Source organism: Lepisma saccharinum, chromosome 4 (assembly GCF_977018435.1).
Source record: "Lepisma saccharinum chromosome 4, izLepSacc3.1, whole genome shotgun sequence".
NCBI classification, from domain to species: Eukaryota; Metazoa; Arthropoda; class Insecta; order Zygentoma; family Lepismatidae; genus Lepisma; species Lepisma saccharinum.
This window is the reverse complement of record NC_139232.1, coordinates 101,944,930-101,965,952: the sequence shown is the minus strand read 5'-3', so window position 1 is coordinate 101,965,952 and position 21,023 is coordinate 101,944,930. Positions and strand designations below refer to the sequence as shown.

The window sequence follows — 21,023 nt, the reverse complement described above, 5'->3', positions numbered from 1 at the left end:
TTACTATTTATGATAGAAAATCAGATAAGGCATCAACATGAAGAGAAACTGTGGAAGATTTAGTCACGTGACTCACATTACAAAGATTCAACATGGAAACCACGTGTAATGCGGTAAACGTCTAAACGATAATCAAGTACTTGCTATGCACGAGACAGAAAGTCATTGTCCATGGTTTCGAAGACACTAACAATTCACAGTTGTTACTTTGGCACATCTTTCGGAAGGGTAAAACGTGTGCATTACTACCAAAACGCATGTGGGAATGTCTTTGCACCATTGTGAGTGAATCAGTTCTTGATCGCTCCAACACCCAATACGCCTTCTACTGGTCACTAGCCATTTTGCAACACTGGCGACCCTGGTGGAACAATGGCAAAGCAGCATAAGCCCACTCAGTGAGAAGGAAACTTCCAGAGTTTTTCTTTACATTGAGGCCTTGTCTGATTTTCTATCATAAATAGGTAGTTACGTCATAATAACTGTGTAAAGGTGTACCATTCCTTTTGAATTACCACAAAAAGTAGGTGAGGTTAACGTAAACAAATGAGAAAAAGTCGAATGTATTTCATTCGCTCCCAAAAATTCAATCCCTTACTTTCCACAAAATAATCAGAGCATTGGTAATCACACTTCAGGCAAGTGATGGAATTGAGATCGAAATATTGATGTCTAACTTACTATTTCCTTAGTGGAACATCTGTGCACAATTTTCACTATCGAAAAATATCTTGTAGATTTGACCATTTTTTTTGTTTATGTACAGTCAGGCGCAATAAAAATGAGAAATTTAAATCCTGAAATACTTGCTTCCATGCATAGCGTTGTGTGTCTTGCCTAACTCTTCAGGATGTAGTTATCTTGTTTTTATTGCTGGTGATTGTACTTCTGCTAAATAACAACTGTATGCATCTAAATAATTTCTTGTAGGTTGGAAGACAGTCGCTTGTAACTGTAACAGACGATCATCAAGCCTTACCTCAAGACTGCAAGAAGAGATTTTCTTCCACCATGAAGGGGACGGACGCACCTACAGTGGCCGAGTTTTTCCGGGACCGCTGCGTCCTGGTGACCGGCGGGACGGGGTTCATGGGGAAGGTCCTTTTGGAAAAGCTGCTGCGGTGCTGCGCTGACATCGACACCATCTACGTAATGATGCGACCCAAAAGGGGAAACGACGTGGCTACTCGCTTGGAAAACATGCTCAGCTTACCTGTGAGTATTACAATTAACTGGGTACTGCTTGGAAGAAACTAGTCACTTTTAACTGCGTTACGAATAATAATTACTTTTTTTAGGAGTTCTAACTAACTAGATAATTTTAATAGTAAGTAACTGTAACTATAAAACAGTTACTTCTTGCAATAGAAGTAACGTTATCAACGTTACTTTACGACACTTAAATTGTTAATCTGTAATGTGAAGCGGAGACCTAAATTTGGCAACTCTGTTTCCAACCACGTGTCTTCTCTGGATGCTAAGGCGAAAGCATAGCTTAGGTGTAGTTAAGATCGCCAAAATTTGTATGGAAACAACTGCTCTGGGAAGGAAATTAATGTAAAATAAAAAAAGAATTGAATAACAAAGAAGTTAGATCCAATTTCAATAGGCAATAATAATTGCACGGTGATCACTTTTAATTGCTTATCACAGTGGACGAAAAGTAAAGTTGCTGATTAATATTTTATGCATTCATAAGTAGTACTGTACATAAATCTTTGGATTAGAATTTGTTTGGAATTTGAATTTAAAATTTTGGGTGCGTCAGCACTTGGCTATTTTGAACCCGTGACGGGGTCCAGCCCCTTACCAGAACTAAAATAACATAACTGTACTGTCGTACAACTAAAATATTAAAACATTCTGACTTGGAGTAAACGCTGAGGCTGCAAAAGGGCACTCAGCACACACAAGGACAAAAAACAGGACAGCACACAGAATTATACTGGCCACAGGGCCAGACGCCAGTCCATAAATCTTCGGAACTGTTCTTCAAGACGTATGAGCCAAATTCCTTGTTTTCCAATAAGTTCAGCGAATATCCATCGATTATGTAAAAACGCTTAACAATTATGTATTTTGATTATTTAATTTAGTACTTGGTAAGTCTTTCGGGGGGGGGGGGCGGATCCCTTGGACCCCCCCCCCCTAAATACGTCCTTGTTCCCATCTGTGATATTTTTAGATTTCTAGCGGCAATATTGGATTTTACGAGCCTCCTTAAACGTTCTTCGGTGGCAAACTCAATTTTTAGCTTTAAGAGCCTTGAGAATGCGGAAAAAGATGTTCCTTTGGGCATACGGAATGGCAACTTTCTGACTCGTTTCTGAAGGGTCTACAGTACTCACAAGATCATTGTCATCACAATGCAAACGTAAGGACCGTAAAACACTCATAGGTGGCAACTTTTTGAAAAGTACATAATGTTTTATTAATTTATTACTTTACAGCTGGATTGGCGAACCGCTGCGGAAGTTGTTGGTTTATTGGCGTATGGCGATCCACGTGACCCCACAAGGTCGCATTTCGCAGGGAGTAAACTCAAGGCCGTGTCACTTCCCAGCACGTGCGTAGGTCACTCCATGTCGTGGTCAGAACAAAGAATTTTTGTTGGAGATTTTGAGATATGGGCATTGAATATAGAATATGTAATAATTCCTTGATTTTTATTGCAACTAAAACTGCAATCGGAGATTCTTTGCTATGTAGATGATTTCAAGTACACCGTGGTCTATAAGTCACGATCGGATACTATTTTTAATGCAATGGCGTATTATTCGCAAGCAAAATTGCCGTAGATTGAGAGAAATGTTTATCCTAGTCACATACGTTGTGTGGTTATAATTCGTCTGTTTTCCGACAGAGGTCAGTATGGTTTTCAGAGAGAGGTATGTCCCAATGCTGCAGTTAAAAGCTACTTTGTTTCAGTCTTACAGATATTCTTGTCCTACTTCAGTCTTTAATGTATCCCATTCAGTTTGACACGTTCTTTGGTCAAAAGAACATGATTTAACTACCAGAGCAAGTAATAAGTTCACATGAAAGACTCGAAAGCATACACGTGATGCCTCTCATGGTATGGGGTAATATCTCTCTTCGTTGTTCAAACCAAATGAAAATCAAAGTTAAGTTTGCACTAAGAAAAAGGAAGTCTATTTTACTTCTTTGCAAACTAAATACTTATATGCCTAACATGTAATCCATGTCACTCAAAGAAATTAAACTTTTTATAACTTGATCACTCTATTCCAAAAAACCGAGCCCGAACTTTTCAAGTCAAGACAAAAGACACTCGTAATTGCCATGGTAACAGCCCTTACAAGATAAGCATATACAGGTTAGTCACTATCCTGACATTATCAGTGATAGGTAAATTACAGAAATTAAGATTAAAGAACAATGAACATTTGTACAAGAGAAAAGATAATTAATAACAATAAATATTAGTGAAATGGGAAAGGACGTATCAAGTTCAATTCAGTTTCTGCATTGATTATCTCACTTTTTTTCACAATAATGATATAATATCATTATGCAATCTTTATTTCTGACTCACCCTTTTATCACCCTGGACGTAGCAAATTAAAAACCACTATTAGATCCAGAAATGTTTGTGTGTGTAGTTTCGAGAGCCATGTCAGTAGATTGCTAATTTAAATTTAAACATGAATATATAGAGGTAAAAAAAAGTTCCAAGTAAAGCCATATACTAATACAGTTACTACTATAAAAAAAACAGTTAACAATTTTCGAAAAAGTAACTGACACTTCCTAGACACTGTACTGTTAGAAGCATAATATTCTGTATGTAGAATGTTTTTTTTTTTTTTGTTATGATTTTAGTCGTTTGGATATTTTAAAATTAAGGCTGATCGGCCGATGCCAGTGCCATCGGTATCGGAAAGTATCGGTTGGAATTCATCCACCGATACCAGCCGATACTTTCCGGCATATTGGTATTTCACGGGGTCCACAAAATAAATTATGAAAAAACTTAAATTTTCTTTTCATTTTGCACCAATTTTGCACGAAAACTGTATTTTTTTTGATTCCATAAGTTCTGTTTTTAATATTTTGATGCAATTCTTGAATTTTCTAAAACATTTGTTTTTGTCAATTGGTGCATATAATTGGATAAGAATATTTACACACCAATAATTATCAATATTTTGAACAAATTTTAATTACAGTAAAACTTCGTTAATCCGGACTAATGGGGGGGGATAAGTTGACCTGTTTAACGAAAGTCCGGATTAACTGAAATAACCTAAAAGAACAGTGGAAAGTGCATTAAAACTCCGTTTATAGCAACAAAACACGTTTATTATGGTGTATTTAAAGGACATAGGCCTAAATACGCTATACAGTAAGCTACAGGACAAAGTCTGCGGATGTTCTCTTATTGACATCTAGCCACATTTAAAACCTTGCGTTCTGCTCCTTTTTTTGGGGGGGTTTGCCTGTCCGGATTAAGCGAAGTCTGGCTTATCAGGGTTCGGATTAACGAGGTTTTACTGTATTGCAATTTTCAAGTATCAGTATCGGTATCGTTGGGAATCGGTAAGAGTATCTGCATCGGTTCAAAATGGTATCGGCTCAGCCCTATTTAAAGTATATCAAAACAATCCAAAAGTCAATAAAAATCAGATTAGTTGCTTAATTTGAAGCACCAGTGCTCTATAAGATCGTAATAAACCGAACACAATCAATATTTTTATCTGACGCGAGGCCTCCCTGAAGGGCCCCTCTGGTTGGATGGCAGCGGGATTTGACGGTCTTCAGACTTATTGCAGTGTGGATCCTAATTAGATCTCAACATCTGGTCGTTACAGCTGTTCGCACAGGTACGCAGCAACGACGCTGACCTTCTGAAGAAGGTGGTGCCTGTCAACGGAGACGTGCTGGAAGAGAAGCTGGGTATCGTAGAAGAGCAGGAGAGGATCCTCGTGGACAAAGTCTCCATCGTGTTCCACTGCGCGGCCAATGTCCGGTTCGACCAGAAGCTGAAGAACGCCATCAACTTCAACACGAGGGGCACTCTTAGGGTGCTGGAGCTTTGCAAGAAGATGAAGAAGCTGGACGTGAGTATACTGTGTGTCTGTAGCACTTCAAGGGTAGTTTCAGCGGTTCTTTTAGAGGGAGGTTGATTTTGCACCACAGTACAATGTTCTAACCATTGGTAATTTTTGCATATTTAAAAGGTATGAATTTTTCAAAACGATGGAGTTTGAACCTGAACTTTCCTTAAGAAAATTGTCAAGGTATTCAAAATTAACATTATCCTTCTTTTCTTGTAGTTACTCCACTTAAAAAAATATTGTATCTTTAATGAGAGGTTAATCAATTTAAGATGAAGGAGCCAATAATGCGAGTACCTTTCGTTATGGTTAAATGAAAAATGTTAGTATAATTATACAAATTATATTATGTTTATTAGGATGGTTGTAAATGTGGGAAAGACCTGCTGATGCTGATGATATAATTAGCTTCTGCACAAGATAGATTGCTTGTTTGATTGATTTTTGTTTTGGCGTCGCTTTTCTGCGCACTCACAAAAAACAAAAAACCACCCATGCACACATGTTGAAATCATTCATACGCAAATACTTGACAGGGGAAGGTCTAACGAATACACTGAAGAGAGTGGCGCCCGCATCTGCTGATAGCAGTGACGGAGCTTACTGTTCCATTGCTTTCTGGAAGTTGACACAGCCCTACGGCCGATACGGAGAAAGAGTTGGAAATGAAGAATGATCTGTGGACTGGGATAGAGCGAGATTACGTGAAGGAATTGGAAGTGTGAGGGGAAGGTGACTTGCGAGATTCGAGCATAAAAATTCTCTTATGCTCTACATGCTACAAGACATTATACTTACTATACAAAGTTTAGTATCAACTCAACTTGCAGAGCTCTGAATAAGGAATCATCGTACGTCACGCCCGTAGTCTATGCCTGAAGCTGCATCAGTACGTTAAGAAAGATGAAAATTCCCACTATTGTGAGGATAAAGGGAAGCGATACACTTCCTTAATTTGCATGCGGTGGTCGTTCGCTTGTCACATTAACTCGACTGACATCTAGCTTCAAGAGGCAAACTACTAGCGTGACACTTCACAGGCTGAACACCCGGAAAACACAACACTGGCAGTTGTTTGTGTCGTTGGGATGTTGCATAAGTTGTTAAAATGTAGTTCATATCAAGGGATGCCGGCTTCAGATTATTCTCGGAGGGGCAGGATAGGCACAAACTACGCACAGTTTCTTTTGCTTTGATTACTGCTGTTTGGCGTCGTTTTTCTGCCACTTTTGGCTAATCGCGAAGATGAGAATGACTGATGACATGATGAAATTTATGAAGGAACATTCACAAATAACACCCATGCCCAGGTCTGGATTCGAAACTGGGACCCCTTGTGATAACCACTCCGCCACGAAGGCTGGCGTTATTATCTTACCAGATTGTGGACCATAGGCGTAGCTAGAACTTTATATTTGGGTGTGCACAAAGAAAAAAATGAGGTCTTGTACCTTTTTAAATAGCATATTTTGCAACATAATCACTTGGCTCTTTAACTGCACTGATGTTTGTAAAGGAATATAAATTCACTAAATGACAGTGTTGAAAATTTCTGAATATATGTAGTAGAAAAAAATCAAATTGCATTGAAATTACACACACACAAAATGTTCATAAATGTTACAAACAAATACATCAAAATACACGTCATCTATAACAAGAGACGTCTGTCAAAAGGTACAATGTTCTTAAACTCATCAATAACTTCATTTACATCAATAGACTAAGCTTTTTTCTGTTCTACAAATAGCAAGAGCAGGGCTTCCAATCTATCCTGCTTCTGAGTTGCTCTTAATTTAATTTTTACTTGGGAAAGCTTGGAGAAAGCTCTCTCACACGTGCAGCTTGTGACAGGTAGAGAAGAAAGGCACTGCAGTACAGAGTAGAATGCAGTAAATATCTTCTTTCTCCAATGACATCAAAAAGTCGAAAATCTATAGACACCCGTTTCATCAGCGATAATGCACATGTTTGTACCTGGTAATGACATTTTCAACTTCTTACAAACTGCCGCTTATTTTCTCTCTTATTGAAATATCTGTCTTTAATTATCTTTGATAAAGCAGCCCGTAGCTACGCCTAAGTTGTGGACATCAACTACCAATTCTATTCACACTTTTTGAAACGGAATATACTGCACATCAGTCAGAGACGCAGGATTTCAAGATCAGTACATTTCGTAGTGCTCTTCCTTTTATCTAAATATTATAAATTTCATTCGGTATATATAGGGAAAAAAAAGAAAGTTTAGTAGCAATAATGTATTGTAAGCATACCTTTCCCCCCTCTCTATCCCTCTCTCCTTAATTGGCGTCCCCATCCTTAACAGGTAAGCTGAAAGAAAAGGCGATAAACATCAATACTCCATTCATCTTAGATGATACTAGACACAGAAAAGTAATCGCACCAAATGAAGAAACCCAGACAAACCAAATGTTTAGTTGCGTCATTCCAGAAGATGCATCAAGAAAGCACAACACCTCCTTGGACCTAGTAGTATGATGAGCATAGGATTAGACAATTTATTACACTTATAGATTAGCTAAATCCACCAGAAGATATAAAAATATAGCTTAATTTTAATCAAAAATAGGCCCTGATATTAATCATCCTAGTACTAGGATTCCGGTGAATTCCCCATGCTACTCTACTTCAGTTGATGCATTAAAGTGGATAAATAATGCAAGGTAACCGAAAAAGTTCTTGCTGTTCTAGAGCAGTGATAAACAAAGAGCAATACAGTGGTACCTTTAGGTTTCGAAGTAATCTCCATCAGCATCCAGCACCTTCTGCCAACGTTCCTGCAGCTGCACAATACCCTGGTGATAAAACTCGGCGGGCTTGGATGCAAAGAAGTCCGTGAGTGCGTTAATCAGGTCTCCCTCATTTGCGAAGGATCTCCCACGGAGCTGGTTGTCGAGGGAATGAAACAGGTGGTAATCTGTTGGTGCAAGGTCTAATGAATATGGTGGATGGCAGTGACGTGCGGTGACGTCGACACTTGGGGTAACAGTCAGTGGCGTGCTCAAAGTGGGGGGGGGGGGTTGGTGTGGGTCACACCCTTCTCCCTTTAGGGTCCAGTATTCCTACAAAAAAGAAGAATGTCAATAACAAAAAAAGATTGCAAAATTATGAATGAGTACTAGAAAAAAAGTACACGTAACCCCCACCCACATTCGAAAATAAAGAACGATTTGATTTGACTCTAAGCCAGAGATCCTGGGTTCGAATCTCGGATTATCCATGGGTACTCTTTGTGTGTGTCCCTTCATCAATTTTATCGTACCAAAACTATCGGAAAAGCGAAGTAAAATAAAGCAAATCGTGCAATCAATCAATGATTTGATTTTTGTTACTTAGCGTCGCTTTTTTGTCACATTTGGTTAATTGCGAAGATGATACGATAAAATTAATGAAGGGACAAACATAAAGAACACCCATTCCCAGGTCGGGGTTCGAACCCGGAACTCCTGGTGTCGTAGCGTGCTGTGATAACCACTCCCCCACGGTTGGTTGATTTGGTGACAGTTAACAAAACACAACACACTTTTTTGTAGTTTCTTCAATGATATTCATTTGACTTTTTGAGTTCTGAGATACATTTTTCATTCCAAATTATTTCATTATTCCCTGCAACACATAGGACAAGAATGCGCACTCATCACGGGTTCGAATCCTGGCCTGGATTGTTCATATGAGGTCCCTTCATCAATTTCATCATATCATCACTCAATCCTCATTTTTGCGAGAACCAAATGTGGCAGAAAAGCGAAGTAAAATAAACCAAACCAACAACAGTATGAACGCGCGTTCTCTTGCCCAAATAAATACATCCGTATTTATGACTGTTAGAAGCCAAGAGTATTATATTTAAATAAAACACTACTAAAACGAGAGTGAGAGAGAGCCCGAGCACATATTTGTAATTTAATCATTATATATACCATACTTGAAAAAAAAGAAAGAAAGAAAGCATAACATTATTGTCTGCACATAACACGTTCCCATTTCATAAATAATAAAACTACATCCCATATTATACATACATATTGTACAACGTATAAAAGGTTGTGTAAATACAAAGCACATAAGTACTGCAGAAAATTTTACCCTGTGTTCTTTAGAGGATTTACAAAAAAATTATGAGAAACCAATCCCCTATCTGTCCTATAGGAGATAGACTGGGGGACCTGAAAGTTGGCTTTCAACTATTGCAGCGGGGGGCGAGGGGGCAAGGGAGGTAGAGGTAGAAATCTTCCTTTTCCTTGGGCCGGCCGTTTCTACCTGGAAACTGGTCAGGCGGAAGAAGAGCGAGCTAGGGTATCCAGCCGGCGTTGGCCGCGGAGAACACCGATGGACGAGAAGCGCGTGGAAAAAAAAAAGTGTTGCATATAAACTGTGGCTTTAACAAGACAGTAAATATTGTGATTTGAATATAATTCGATATGTGAGATTGATTGATCTATCTCTGCTAGACTAGGTACTCCTCAGTGCACGTCACTGGTGGATGGCAAAGTGTCTGCCAAGTTGCTGAAGGGTCTCCCGGGTCCTCTTTGCCACATGTGGCTTGGCATTGTCGTGCAGGAACAGCACACCCTTGCGATTCACCAATGTGGCTCCTTCTGCTGCAATGCACGGTGCACTCTTTGCAACAGCTGAGAGTAGAGGTCAGAAGTGATGGTCTGAGCAGGTGGAAGGAGCTCGTAATGCACCACTTGCCGACAATTCCACCATACAGAGAGCATAACCTTTCGTGGGTGCAGAGGTGGTCTTGAGGTGTGAGGAACAGGGTCACGTGGGGACAACCAATGTCTGGTATACTTGGGAGTGTCATAGAGGACCCACTTTTCGTCGCCAGTGAGCAAGCGATCAAATATGGGTGTGTTCAGGTGCCGAGTGAGCAAGGACAAACAGGCTGTCACTCGTTGTTCCTTGTTGGCTGCCTACAATGTGTGGGGTACCCACTTGCTTGACTTGTATGACTTCCCTATCCCATGCAGGTGCAGTCTGACTGTTTCAGCGGAAACATGGAACCTTTCTGCAAGTTCATCACACGTTAGACCACTGTCTTCCTCGATGGCTGCTTTCAGGGCCTCGTCATCCAACACATGTGGTCGTCCACTGCGAGGTTCATCCGAAAGGCTCACATCTCCCGAACGGAATTTCTGGAACCAGTACCTGGCAGTACGTTCGTTCACAGCATTGTCCCCAAATGCCTGGCAAATGCGGCGACTTGATGCGGCAGCTGACAGGCCCTCTTTACAGTCATGCAACAAATACACGCGAACAAGCTGCTTCCATACCTCCATTTCTCTTCGATGCTGGACGAGCTATGACTGCTGTGTGTGCGCAACGTGCCTGTATTACTGACAGTCGATGATCAGACTAACTCCCGATCGCTTGGCAGGCACGTGCGTCATTTCGTTTCCTCTCTGTGAGCGCATGATTAATGGGACGTCAAAAACGGCAAGAACTTTTTTGGTTACCTTGTAATATGAATATATTCTAAATATACACAGACATTTATTTTCCTTCAAGTAACTGGCAAAACTACACCAAGCATGGACACCTGCCACTCTCTCAATGGGTGTATTACCTCAACATTTGGAGTAGCGACCACGTGAACACCATTTTTCTGATCATTGAGATCAACCGGTAATAATGATTATGAGCGTTAATCTTACTTGATGACGTAAATGGGGTCATCCATTTTCGTGTATCTTGCAGGCCATGGTGCACGTTTCAACAGCCTACTCGTTCTGCGACCAGGAGGTGTTGGATGAAGCCACCTACGTTCCATCAGCAGATCCACACGACGTCATCCACTGCGTGAACTGGATGGATGATCCTCTTCAGGATTCCATCACACCAAGGTAAGGACTCCTCCCCCACACCAGTGTTGCCACATGAAGGGAAATTCTCCTTTTGCAGGGAAATTCGGACCGAAATTTTAGCCAAAAGGGAAAAAGGGAATTTCGATTAAAAATATCACAATATCAGGGAAATTTTAAGACTTCATTATTACAGTTTATGTTAAGTTCCAGTTTCATATTCACATTTTAATTTTTTTCTGATCCTTCTTATTTCTGCTCCCTTGAGTATAAGCCTGTATCTATTTATATTTCTCTTAAGTTTATTGTACGTCGGTATTCTGTATCTTCGGATAATTGTAACGATGAGAATGGATTCCTGACCATGATTTAAAACTGGCACATCTGACCAGAAAGCGATGAAGCTGACATGTATGTGAAAACATTTTTTATTCATACGAACATGGACAAATGGAGATTTTACTACTACTACTACTACTACTACTACTACTGCTGCTAGTACCACTGCTAATAATAAATATTATTATATATTATTATTATTATATTTGTTTAGGTGAAGGGAAAAAATAGTCCAAAAAGGGAAATTGTACCCCTTGGAAAGGGAAATTGTGCCCTCAGATTGTGGCAACACTGCCCCACCCTCGACTAAAGTGGTACGTTGGTGTACAGGAGCGTGGACAGGAACTTTTGTACGGGGAAGGAACCTATGAAACAACCTTAAGATTATTTAAAAAATGACCTAAAATTTAAAAATATGACCTAAAACAATTTTCGCGCTTCATAAATTACAAGTGGAGAGTAGTTGAATAATTCGATAAAACCCATTGTTTGCTGGTCTACCGAAGCAAAAGGAACAACGTAATTAAGTGCAAATATAGTTTTCTTTATTTTTACTTTAAGGTTACATAAAATACACCGCAAGTATTTTTCTGTAGAAGTCATTCACCTCCATTGGGCCTTGGACGAAACAGTAGTCGGTCAGCATCTGAAAATGCAGTTATGTTTCGCGTACATCAGATTATAATTTCTTTATTGTTGCGACTAATTTTACTTAAAAACCACAGATTTTAGCGATAATATAGGCCAGCAAGGAAACCTCAAAGTATACTTCACGCAAAAAAAATTCTGGACGAAATATAAATGATCACAATTAATTTTTTAATCTTTTCCAAAGATTTGTGTAATAAAATATTGCGGTTTTGTATTGACCATACTTGCTAAAAAGACAAAGGTAGAAAATTTAAATTTGTTAAGTTATGCTATCAAATGGATCTAAAATTCGCGGGAAAACAGAAAGCGGCAAAAGTAAACCTCAAGAATTAAGAAAAAAGCAACAAAAACGGCAAAAAGTACTGAAAAATTACCTAAAAGGCAAACAAATGAGAAGAAATACAAAATAAGAAACAAAACAAAAACGACAACAATTTTTCTGGTCATAACTGAAGGGAAACGTGCTACTATCAGGTTTAGCATTGTCTTCAAGACTCAGAAAAAGATATGATTTTTCATCAACTTCCAAGCCCTACTGAAATAAAAACGGTTGTGTACCTTTTTAGTAAAGTAACAGGGAGACTGTTAAATTGTAACGGTAGAATATTGTTAACTTGAGAGGGAGGCAATAAAGTGAAAATAATGACGTGGTAAAGATGTGGATGTTCATTGTTGCCGTGACCGGGTGGAACGCAGTAATTGTTGGCGATAACTTCAGGTCACGTGCCTACCCGCCAGCTATGCAATACATAATTCATGTTGACCATTAACCGGGTACAACTCACGGTCAACATGTTGTCTGTTCCATAAAGGTCCGTAAAACGTCTTACGAGGGTGTGCTTCATTCTTCCGTGTCTCCACGGCGTTTTATTTGCTAAGATTTTTAAAAGAAATAAAATGAAAAACTTGCTCAGTATAGTTCAAGTCCCTATTCGAACGACAGTTGGGTATCTTTGATGTAGCTCGAGAGACCCAGCCGGACCTGTTTTTTTTAGAGGCGCTGTTGTCACCTTTACCTGCAGTGTTTAGACATTCAACACGAATTGCAACGACGTTACACTCCCAAGGTCGCCACATAGTATATATATTTTTAATAGTACAAAACAATAACACAGCCTAGTAAAGATAATCGCAACCTAAAGTTATGAAATCTCTAAAGAAACTGAACTGGCAACATCTCCTTTACTCCACGTGCACTTGACAAGAGCTGTCAGTTCCTAAAACGAATGCTATTGGTGGGAAAGGTTTGAGGGTAGACTCCACGTGGACTTGACATGTGGTCGTCAGAGGGAAACTAATCACTCGGAACTTACTTTGAAGTAAAGTGGCGTTCGAATTAGGACTCGAACGTTACCGAATACCCGATCGAAACCTCTGTCTCCGTGAGTTTAATATGTGAAAAATGCAGCCAGACAAACACATCTCAAAACGTGTCAAATGACACAATGTTCTGATTCCTGAAACACATTAAAGTGCATCTGGTGTATCAAAATATACACAGAAATGCTGCTGTTCCGTTTGACTAACATTACATAAATTGATACAATCATTTCAAAGAAACAAACAATACATATTTAAATGTCTCGATTGATGCAGAAAAAAGCCATATTTTGTGGAGGTATTTCAAAAATAATTAATATTCCACGTTCACGATTTCTTCTTTCCTTTTCTTTCCAGATTAGTTGGAAAGCTGCCCAACACGTACGCCTATTCCAAGTGCTTGTCGGAAAAATTGGTGGACGAATACAGTGGACTATTTCCAATTGTCATCGTGCGTCCCTCAATAGGTAAGTTCAATGAGGTTCAACGAAAGCATTTCGCAGCATCACTGTAGTTATTGTTCTCCATTGGTTTATATGTTTCAGTTGGGAATTTCTTTCTACTTTCCATTACTTTGAAAGTAACTAAATGTTACGTTTGCAGACAATTTCTAGAAGTTGTGCATTCGAACTGGTTACATGAAGTCGATACTCATCCAGTCTTTTCACATAAGTTAATTTCAGAGAAGTAGTAACTCTATAGTTTATTAAACTTTATTAGATCAGCAGAATGTGGAAAACTTTATGTGTAGAATCTTTTCTCTCTAAATCCCGTTTCTCTCTCTCACACACACACTAGCTCTGTTTCTCTTCACTCTTAACGAGTATTCGAATATGAGTAAGTAACATGTGAATATCAATGTAGTGAATTTTGATACGTCATTTTTAACAGTCGATTTAACTATCTATCTCTCATGAACACTATCCCCTTGATATTTCTCACTCCCATTACATGGCGCAGTGGTAGCGTCGTCGCCTTGTAATCAAGGGATCCTGGGTTCGGTACCCGGTGGACGCACATAGTGGTTGGGATCCCACTTTAAACTGTAGGTCCAGACCTGATTAGTCTTACTGTGCATAAAGTGGACTTAAAACACCAACTCAATCATTCCCTTTATCCCATCTCTATCTCACACACATGCAGAGCATCTGTCGCTCTTCATTTATCTCTGTCTTTACCTTCATTTATTTCTCTCACAAATAGTCTCTTGGGCCTTGGTTCTCACCTTCTATCTCTCCCTTTATACCTTCCTGTCTCTCTTGCTATTCCTCTCAATCTCCCAAACTCTCTCTCTCTCTCTACTCCCCTCTCTCTTTCTCTTTCTGTAGCTAGACATTTCTTTGCACAAACGTTTTATGCCTCCAGTCTCTTTTCAATCAGAAGCCAGTGTACCCGATGGCAATGTTACATTAGCTGTTAAGAGACATGCTGAAAGGCAAACTCACGACTGCTATAAATTTACGAGGATAAATAAAAAATTATCTACACTTTTACCACAACTTTTCTCAGGTTAGCCACACTGCCTTCAGGGCTTGGGTGCTATAAGGTTGTACTTTTGTGGTCACGTGGCCGAGGTTTCATCTTAAACGCTCCATTTTTCTATCTTTTGTTACAGATTAAACATGGCCGCTCCACTGTCAGTGTGCACCAAGGAAGAGCAACGATTTCTCTGGTCTGAAGATTCTCATGAACCGATGGTCAGCCATCATCCAAAGAGATTATTCTGACATCATCAGATGTACTGAAAGCCTGCGATGAATTTCAGTCAATGACAGAGCTTCAGACCAGAGATATCGGATTACTGATTGGATTACTGATCGTTTCTCTTCCTTGGTGCACACTGACAGTGGAGCGGCCATGTATAATCTGTAACAAAAGAAAGAAGAATGGAGCGATTAAGATGAAACCTCGGCCACATGGCCACAAAAGTACAACCCAAGCGCTGAAGGCAGTGTGGCCAACCTGAGAAAAGTTGTGGCAAAAGCGTAGTTCATTTTTGACTTGCCCTCGTAGAATAAAACTGATCAAGAAGCCTGCTTTTAAGGTTCGGCTGGTCCTTTGGCGGATAGCAGCGAAGCCGTATTGGAAATTTCCTCTTCCTTCGAAGAACCGCTATGATATTTCAAACACTATTTACATCTGCTTAGAAACGAAACTGTAACGAATATACAGGAACAGCGAAAGTAATCTCACGAAGATTCACGTGCATCCTCTAGAAGGAATTCTAAGCAGATGTAATTTTTCAAAATTTGGAATGTCATAATGGTTTTTCGAATTGCAAAGGCCCAGAAGAGCTTTAAGTAAAGTGCTGGATCCTTAAGCTACTTCCATGCAAATTCCTCACTTCAGTCCCCAACAAAGATGAGAAAAGTACTTGCGCAATCAAGCTCTTTCCGTCAATCCAATTCTTGGCGATGTTGGAAAATTGATTCCCTCATCAAAAATGAAGAAAGTTTGTTTGGAACGACCAAGAAATAGTTTCTCATAACCATGTAAGTGTTTGTTAAATAAGCGACAAACAAATGACTGTTCACCAGAAAAAATCATTTTAGTAATTGTGCACATTTGTTTAGAGTTACCAAAAAATTTAGTCAGAATTACAAAATTTAGTAAAGACAACCAAATTTTTTGTTTCCAGTTAACAAAATGCACAATCAAACGTGTTTTGTTGATTCAAACAAATCCATTGTTTTCTGTGAATAAATTCGTAACAGTTTAAAATCATAGCGTAAATATGCCACGCAGTGGCGGCGATTGGGTTCCAAAACCGGGGGGGAAGGGGGCAAAATGCAAAAACTGTGGAAGCACAGACAGTTTATTTCCATTTGTAGATAAGTTTTAGCATGGTACTGGGGCAAAAGTGGCGAAAAGTGGGGAGGGCAGTTGCACCCCCTCGCTCTCTCTAATCGCCGCCACTGATGCCACGTGATTCTGTAATATGATTTTCTGGTTTTGTTTCTCATTTCAGTGACAGCGACGTGGAAGGAGCCGTTCCCAGGCTGGGTGGAGAACCTGAACGGTCCCACGGGACTCCTGGTGGGAGCAGGGAAGGGCGTAATTCGATCCATGCATTGCAGAGAGGATTACCTGGCGGACATCATGCCGGTCGACCTGTGCATAAACGCTATCATTGTTGCTGCTTGGTGGCGTGGGCTTAACAGGTAAATTTTCAGGGCATGTAGAAGACATCAATGTCAGCAAACTTTCCGAAAAGTTTTTCTCCCTGAGATTTCGTTCCGTATCATGAGTGTATGCAATATACAGGGTGGTTCAGGGAGCAGTTGAATGGTTACGTGAAATCAGCGTACGTCTCTGTAAGTGTTCTGATCAACTCTCCTCACGCTCACTGGTCTTTTGCCACTTTCGGCTAATCACGAAGATAGGGATGAAGTTGATGAATGCACGCTAACAAATGAACGCACATAGCTATGTCGATTTGTCAGCAAAATATGAAAATATATCTATTAATTTAGTTTGAAATTCCTACCTTCCTGTATTTATTTTATAAATGTAAAGATATCAACAAAGTAAATGTCTAAATACGCGTTAATTTATAAAAGTTGAAACGTGCTCCAGTCACAAGGTTACACACATTAACACGTACATGTGTATAATTCACACACGCGGATGTATACACAGCCACACACACATATACGTACATAAGGCTGTCAGAGGCAGGATTTTTTAAGGCAAGAGCAAAGAAGGTATTGTTGTCTTCGTAACATTTCGTGAATTTGAAATTCTGGTATCCAAGCGAGGAACCTGCATCAATTCTGCCTTCGTTTTATTTAATTGTCAATATAATTAATGCAACGTGTAGTCATTAAAATTATTTTACATGAAGAAAGGTTCAATTTCTTGGCGGTGGTGTGGACCCTCGTGGAAAGTAGGCAAGAGCAGAATTTTGTTTGGAACAAAGTTCGTTCTAAGTTCACTTTATAGTGGGTTAGGCTAATCAGGACTGAACTTACCGTTCAAAGGAGAATGGGACTCGCTGTGCAATTTGCCACCATTGGGAATCGAACCCAGGGCCCTTCTATTAAAAGGCGACAGCTTTAGCCACTATACTATCGAGGAGACCTTCTTTTGCCGTAAGAGCATCGTCACATAAAACAAGAGTTGAAAACCACTGTAGTACGGATGATGCTATCTCCTATTTTTTTCAAGTCAGATCCTAGTTCTTCTGCAACCAACAATACATCACTGTTTCTCCAGGTTACGCACACGTAAGGGTAATCTCACAAAAAGATGCCAAAAAGTGGAATCCTTAGAATTCGTAGTTAGACTTTCCTAGACGTTCAGCTTGCCTTTCAAAGTTCGTGCTATTTTCGCAGTTGGTCCAAAACCTAGGAAGAACCTCGTAAGGTCAAGAGTTTCTTCCTGTGTGGAGGAAGATTAGTTCTATTTTCAAATCCACATGCCGGACGACAGGCAAGAGTGAGTCACCTCCATGAAGCTCAGCGACTGCTCAACTGTTACTTTCTGCCTAGCCAAAGGCCATGAATTTTAATATGCAGCAAATGTACGTTACAATTCATATTCCGGCCTTAGTATGAGTATTCCCTTGTAAGTGATGATGCAAACATAAATTTATGTGAGATAAAAAAATGAACACATACACTAACTGCATGGAATGTAAAAAAAATAATGGAAAATAGTTGCACTAGATATTTACTCATCTTGTGTATTAAGTAACGAAGTCATGACATAATAATAATAATAATAATAATAATTTTTTGTTGGTTTATTTTTTAGTTTATAATAGTGATTTTTGTATAATAACAATATTCATAACCATTATAATATTAATATTTATTCTTATTATTCCTAATATTCAATGACTTGATACCCCCTGTAATTTTGGCGACAACCATGCATCGTCGCAATGAGCCTATATTGACAGAAAAGTGACACTAAATAAGAAATAGACACATATTAGTCTTGAACGTCTGTGGAGAATTGGTGTTCGACCCTCTCCGTGGCAAAAAAAATCACCCAAGAGTCGCGCTGTAACTTAATCTTAATCTACCGGTATAGCATTCGGCCGTCAGAAAAAGCTTCCTCCAGCCACACAATCCATTTGACAGTAAAAGTCTTGGCAGCGTTGAGAAAAGCGACAAAGGTCTCCCACGCAGCCCTGTCTCCTCGTCGAGCAGGGAGAAAGCGCGAATCGAATGCAAAAAGGTCTGGCGAAACGAATCCGCAAATTGCAGTTCCAAGCTTGACACGCTGCGAAGCATGTTACCATTCGAGACAATGGCCGTGCATCGTTTTCTGATTTTGTTTCAGTGTTTCCTTTTATTTATCCTTCCAGGGTTCCCTCAATGAGGAAGCCTGTCGTTTCTTTCGAAAGTGTTGCTACAATGAGGCGTTTGCTTCCTTGTCGGTTTCTTTGCAAGAGGCAGAGCGAAAGGGAAATGAAAGAGGAACAGAGAGAGAGAGAGAGACGCACTTGCACAGACTGAGAAAACGATAGGGATAGAGGAAATCGGAGAAATGAAAGAGGCAAAGAGAGGAGAGAGATAGATAAAGATAGACACAGAGAAAATCAGAGAATCTTCGAAGAGACAGAAAGAGAACGTGAGGAAAATAAAGAGAAATAGGAAACTAGAGAGAAAACAAAGGAAAACAGAAAGCGACACACACACACACAGACAGACACACATATACACAGAGAAAAGGGAAATGTAAGACATAGAAGAAGCTGTAGTAATGAAGGAAATGGGAGATAAAGACAGGCTTAGAGGAATAAATTTATTTATTTATTTATGCTTTACACTTCTACAGAGAATTGAACCTCCAATTACAGAAGGCGTACACTGTGTTTGATTAATACAATAGAAATTACATGGATATATACAAACACATATTCATTCATTCACGTACAATACATATAACATACAACATACGTAACGCATGGGATATATATACACACTTATCTACATACATTTAGGCAAGAGGTTTATACGAAATTCACAAGTATTGCACACTGTAAATGGTAACATTTATATTAAACAATCTATATTCTATCAGAGTTTCGTTTTCTATAACACTGAATCTATTATTCTTTTATATCTGTCAAATGGAAGTGAAAAATCTACACATTCGTTGTGTGCAACAAGGATATTGCAACCGTGACACATTCTATTTATTGGTGAGTTTCTATATTTCTGAGTTTTTGAAATTTTAGAAGTTAGAATATTTCTACTACGCAGATTATTTTTTCTTATATTGAATTGTATTTGACCGAGAAAGGAGCTGTTGTCTAAAACACCATTAATTGTTTTATACAAATACAACTGTTCTAATATTTTCCTCCTATTACTAAGACTCTTAAACCCAAATATGTCAAGCAGATTATTATAATTCACGTTATTTTGTCGTGGGGACATATCATATTTTTTGTAAAACAGATACCTTAGGAACCTTTGCTGAATTCTTTCTATGCTATTTTCGTACGATCTATACATTGGAGACCAAATAACGGATGCGTATTCAAGTCTACTTCGTACTATGCTATTATATAGAGTTGTAATACAATGTACAATGCAGTAAGAGACAGAAAGAAAGGGTGTGTTTGTGTGTTTGGAGGGAAGAAGAGAGAGGAGAGAGGACTGACGAAGGCAAAGACAGGAAGGGAGACCAGTGCTCGAAGTGAGGAGGGGACGGAGGATATTAATTCTCCATTTAAGATTTTTTTCAGAAAGCATCTTCCCAGCTAGTATAATTTGCACAGCCATTTTGGCGAGAACCAAAAACTTTGATTGAGGAGTTCCTGGTTCTTGGAGAATTTTAAAAATATGATGCTAACTCATTTTCGTGTGGACAATTCGAGAGATAGGTCTGAAAAAGCCTGTGGGACTCGATACTATGACCAAGCATGACACAACCGAACGGCTGTACAATAATGACAAGGGAACGGAACTTTAGGTAAATAAATGTTTTTTTCTGCGATAAGATAGAGACCATCGTTTTTGCCAAAATTCTGATCATAACCTTATGTCAACACAGCAAATTTTATTTTACATAAAAACACATATTTTCCAGTTTTTCGTATGTAAATACATATTTTGCGAATTTTCACTTTAAATGCATAAAATCACTCATTGACTTCAGTTACCTCGAAAGCCTCGAAGGAAAAATGTTTATTCTCCATACCTCTTTCATATATTATGACCAGAACTTTAAATAAAAATTGTATCTGTTGTAAATGATCTCGACAAAGAAGACGCGTATAGAAGTCTATAGACATTCTGCAAGAACTGTTGAAGGATCCCTCCTTAAAGTCAAATTGGCATACATCTCAACAAACCTGTCCTTTCTCTCTAACTCCATACGAAAGCTTGAATCGTCCGCGAACACTTTTGCAGCTTCCGTAGCTGAAAGATCTCACTGGATCTAACGCACAAGTGCTAATGTCTAAATGTACAGACATTTTTTAAAAAAAACAACAACAAGGTTTTCAAACTTTGTACTAAATTACACGTGTTTTGGAAGGTAAAGTAGAGGAAGAGGAAGCTTTGGAAAACTTCAGCGTTAGTGACATTTCGTGCTTCAAATATGCAAGAATTGTTTCTTGTGACATGGAGTGATCTTTCTCACAATATAAGATGCTTTTTAGAGATAATCGTCACAGATTTACAATGGAGGATTTGGAATAAAAAGCTATGGTGATCCACTGCAACTCTCCCAAAAAATAGCTCGCTAAGAGGTAAGCATTTAGAAACAGATTTCAGGTGTTTAAAATGCATGTTATATTTATATTTTGTTTTTGTTACCAAATTTTTTTTTATTTTTGTCACAT

At 39.0% G+C, this 21,023-nt stretch overlaps 1 protein-coding gene across 2 annotated transcripts in view; it reads left to right on the top strand.

The window, feature by feature from the left end:
• Positions 1-21,023, top strand: part of LOC145986681 (putative fatty acyl-CoA reductase CG5065) — a 41,253-nt gene that overhangs the window by 14,750 nt on the left and 5,480 nt on the right. For both annotated transcript variants that reach the window (XM_083120984.1, XM_083120985.1), the window contains exons 2-6: positions 931-1,215; positions 4,833-5,081; positions 10,806-10,951; positions 13,577-13,686; positions 16,188-16,380. In XM_083120984.1, coding sequence (XP_082977110.1) covers positions 1,012-1,215; positions 4,833-5,081; positions 10,806-10,951; positions 13,577-13,686; positions 16,188-16,380 — 902 coding nt within the window. In that variant the 5' untranslated portion in view covers positions 931-1,011. The remainder of the gene's footprint in view (positions 1-930; positions 1,216-4,832; positions 5,082-10,805; positions 10,952-13,576; positions 13,687-16,187; positions 16,381-21,023) is intronic.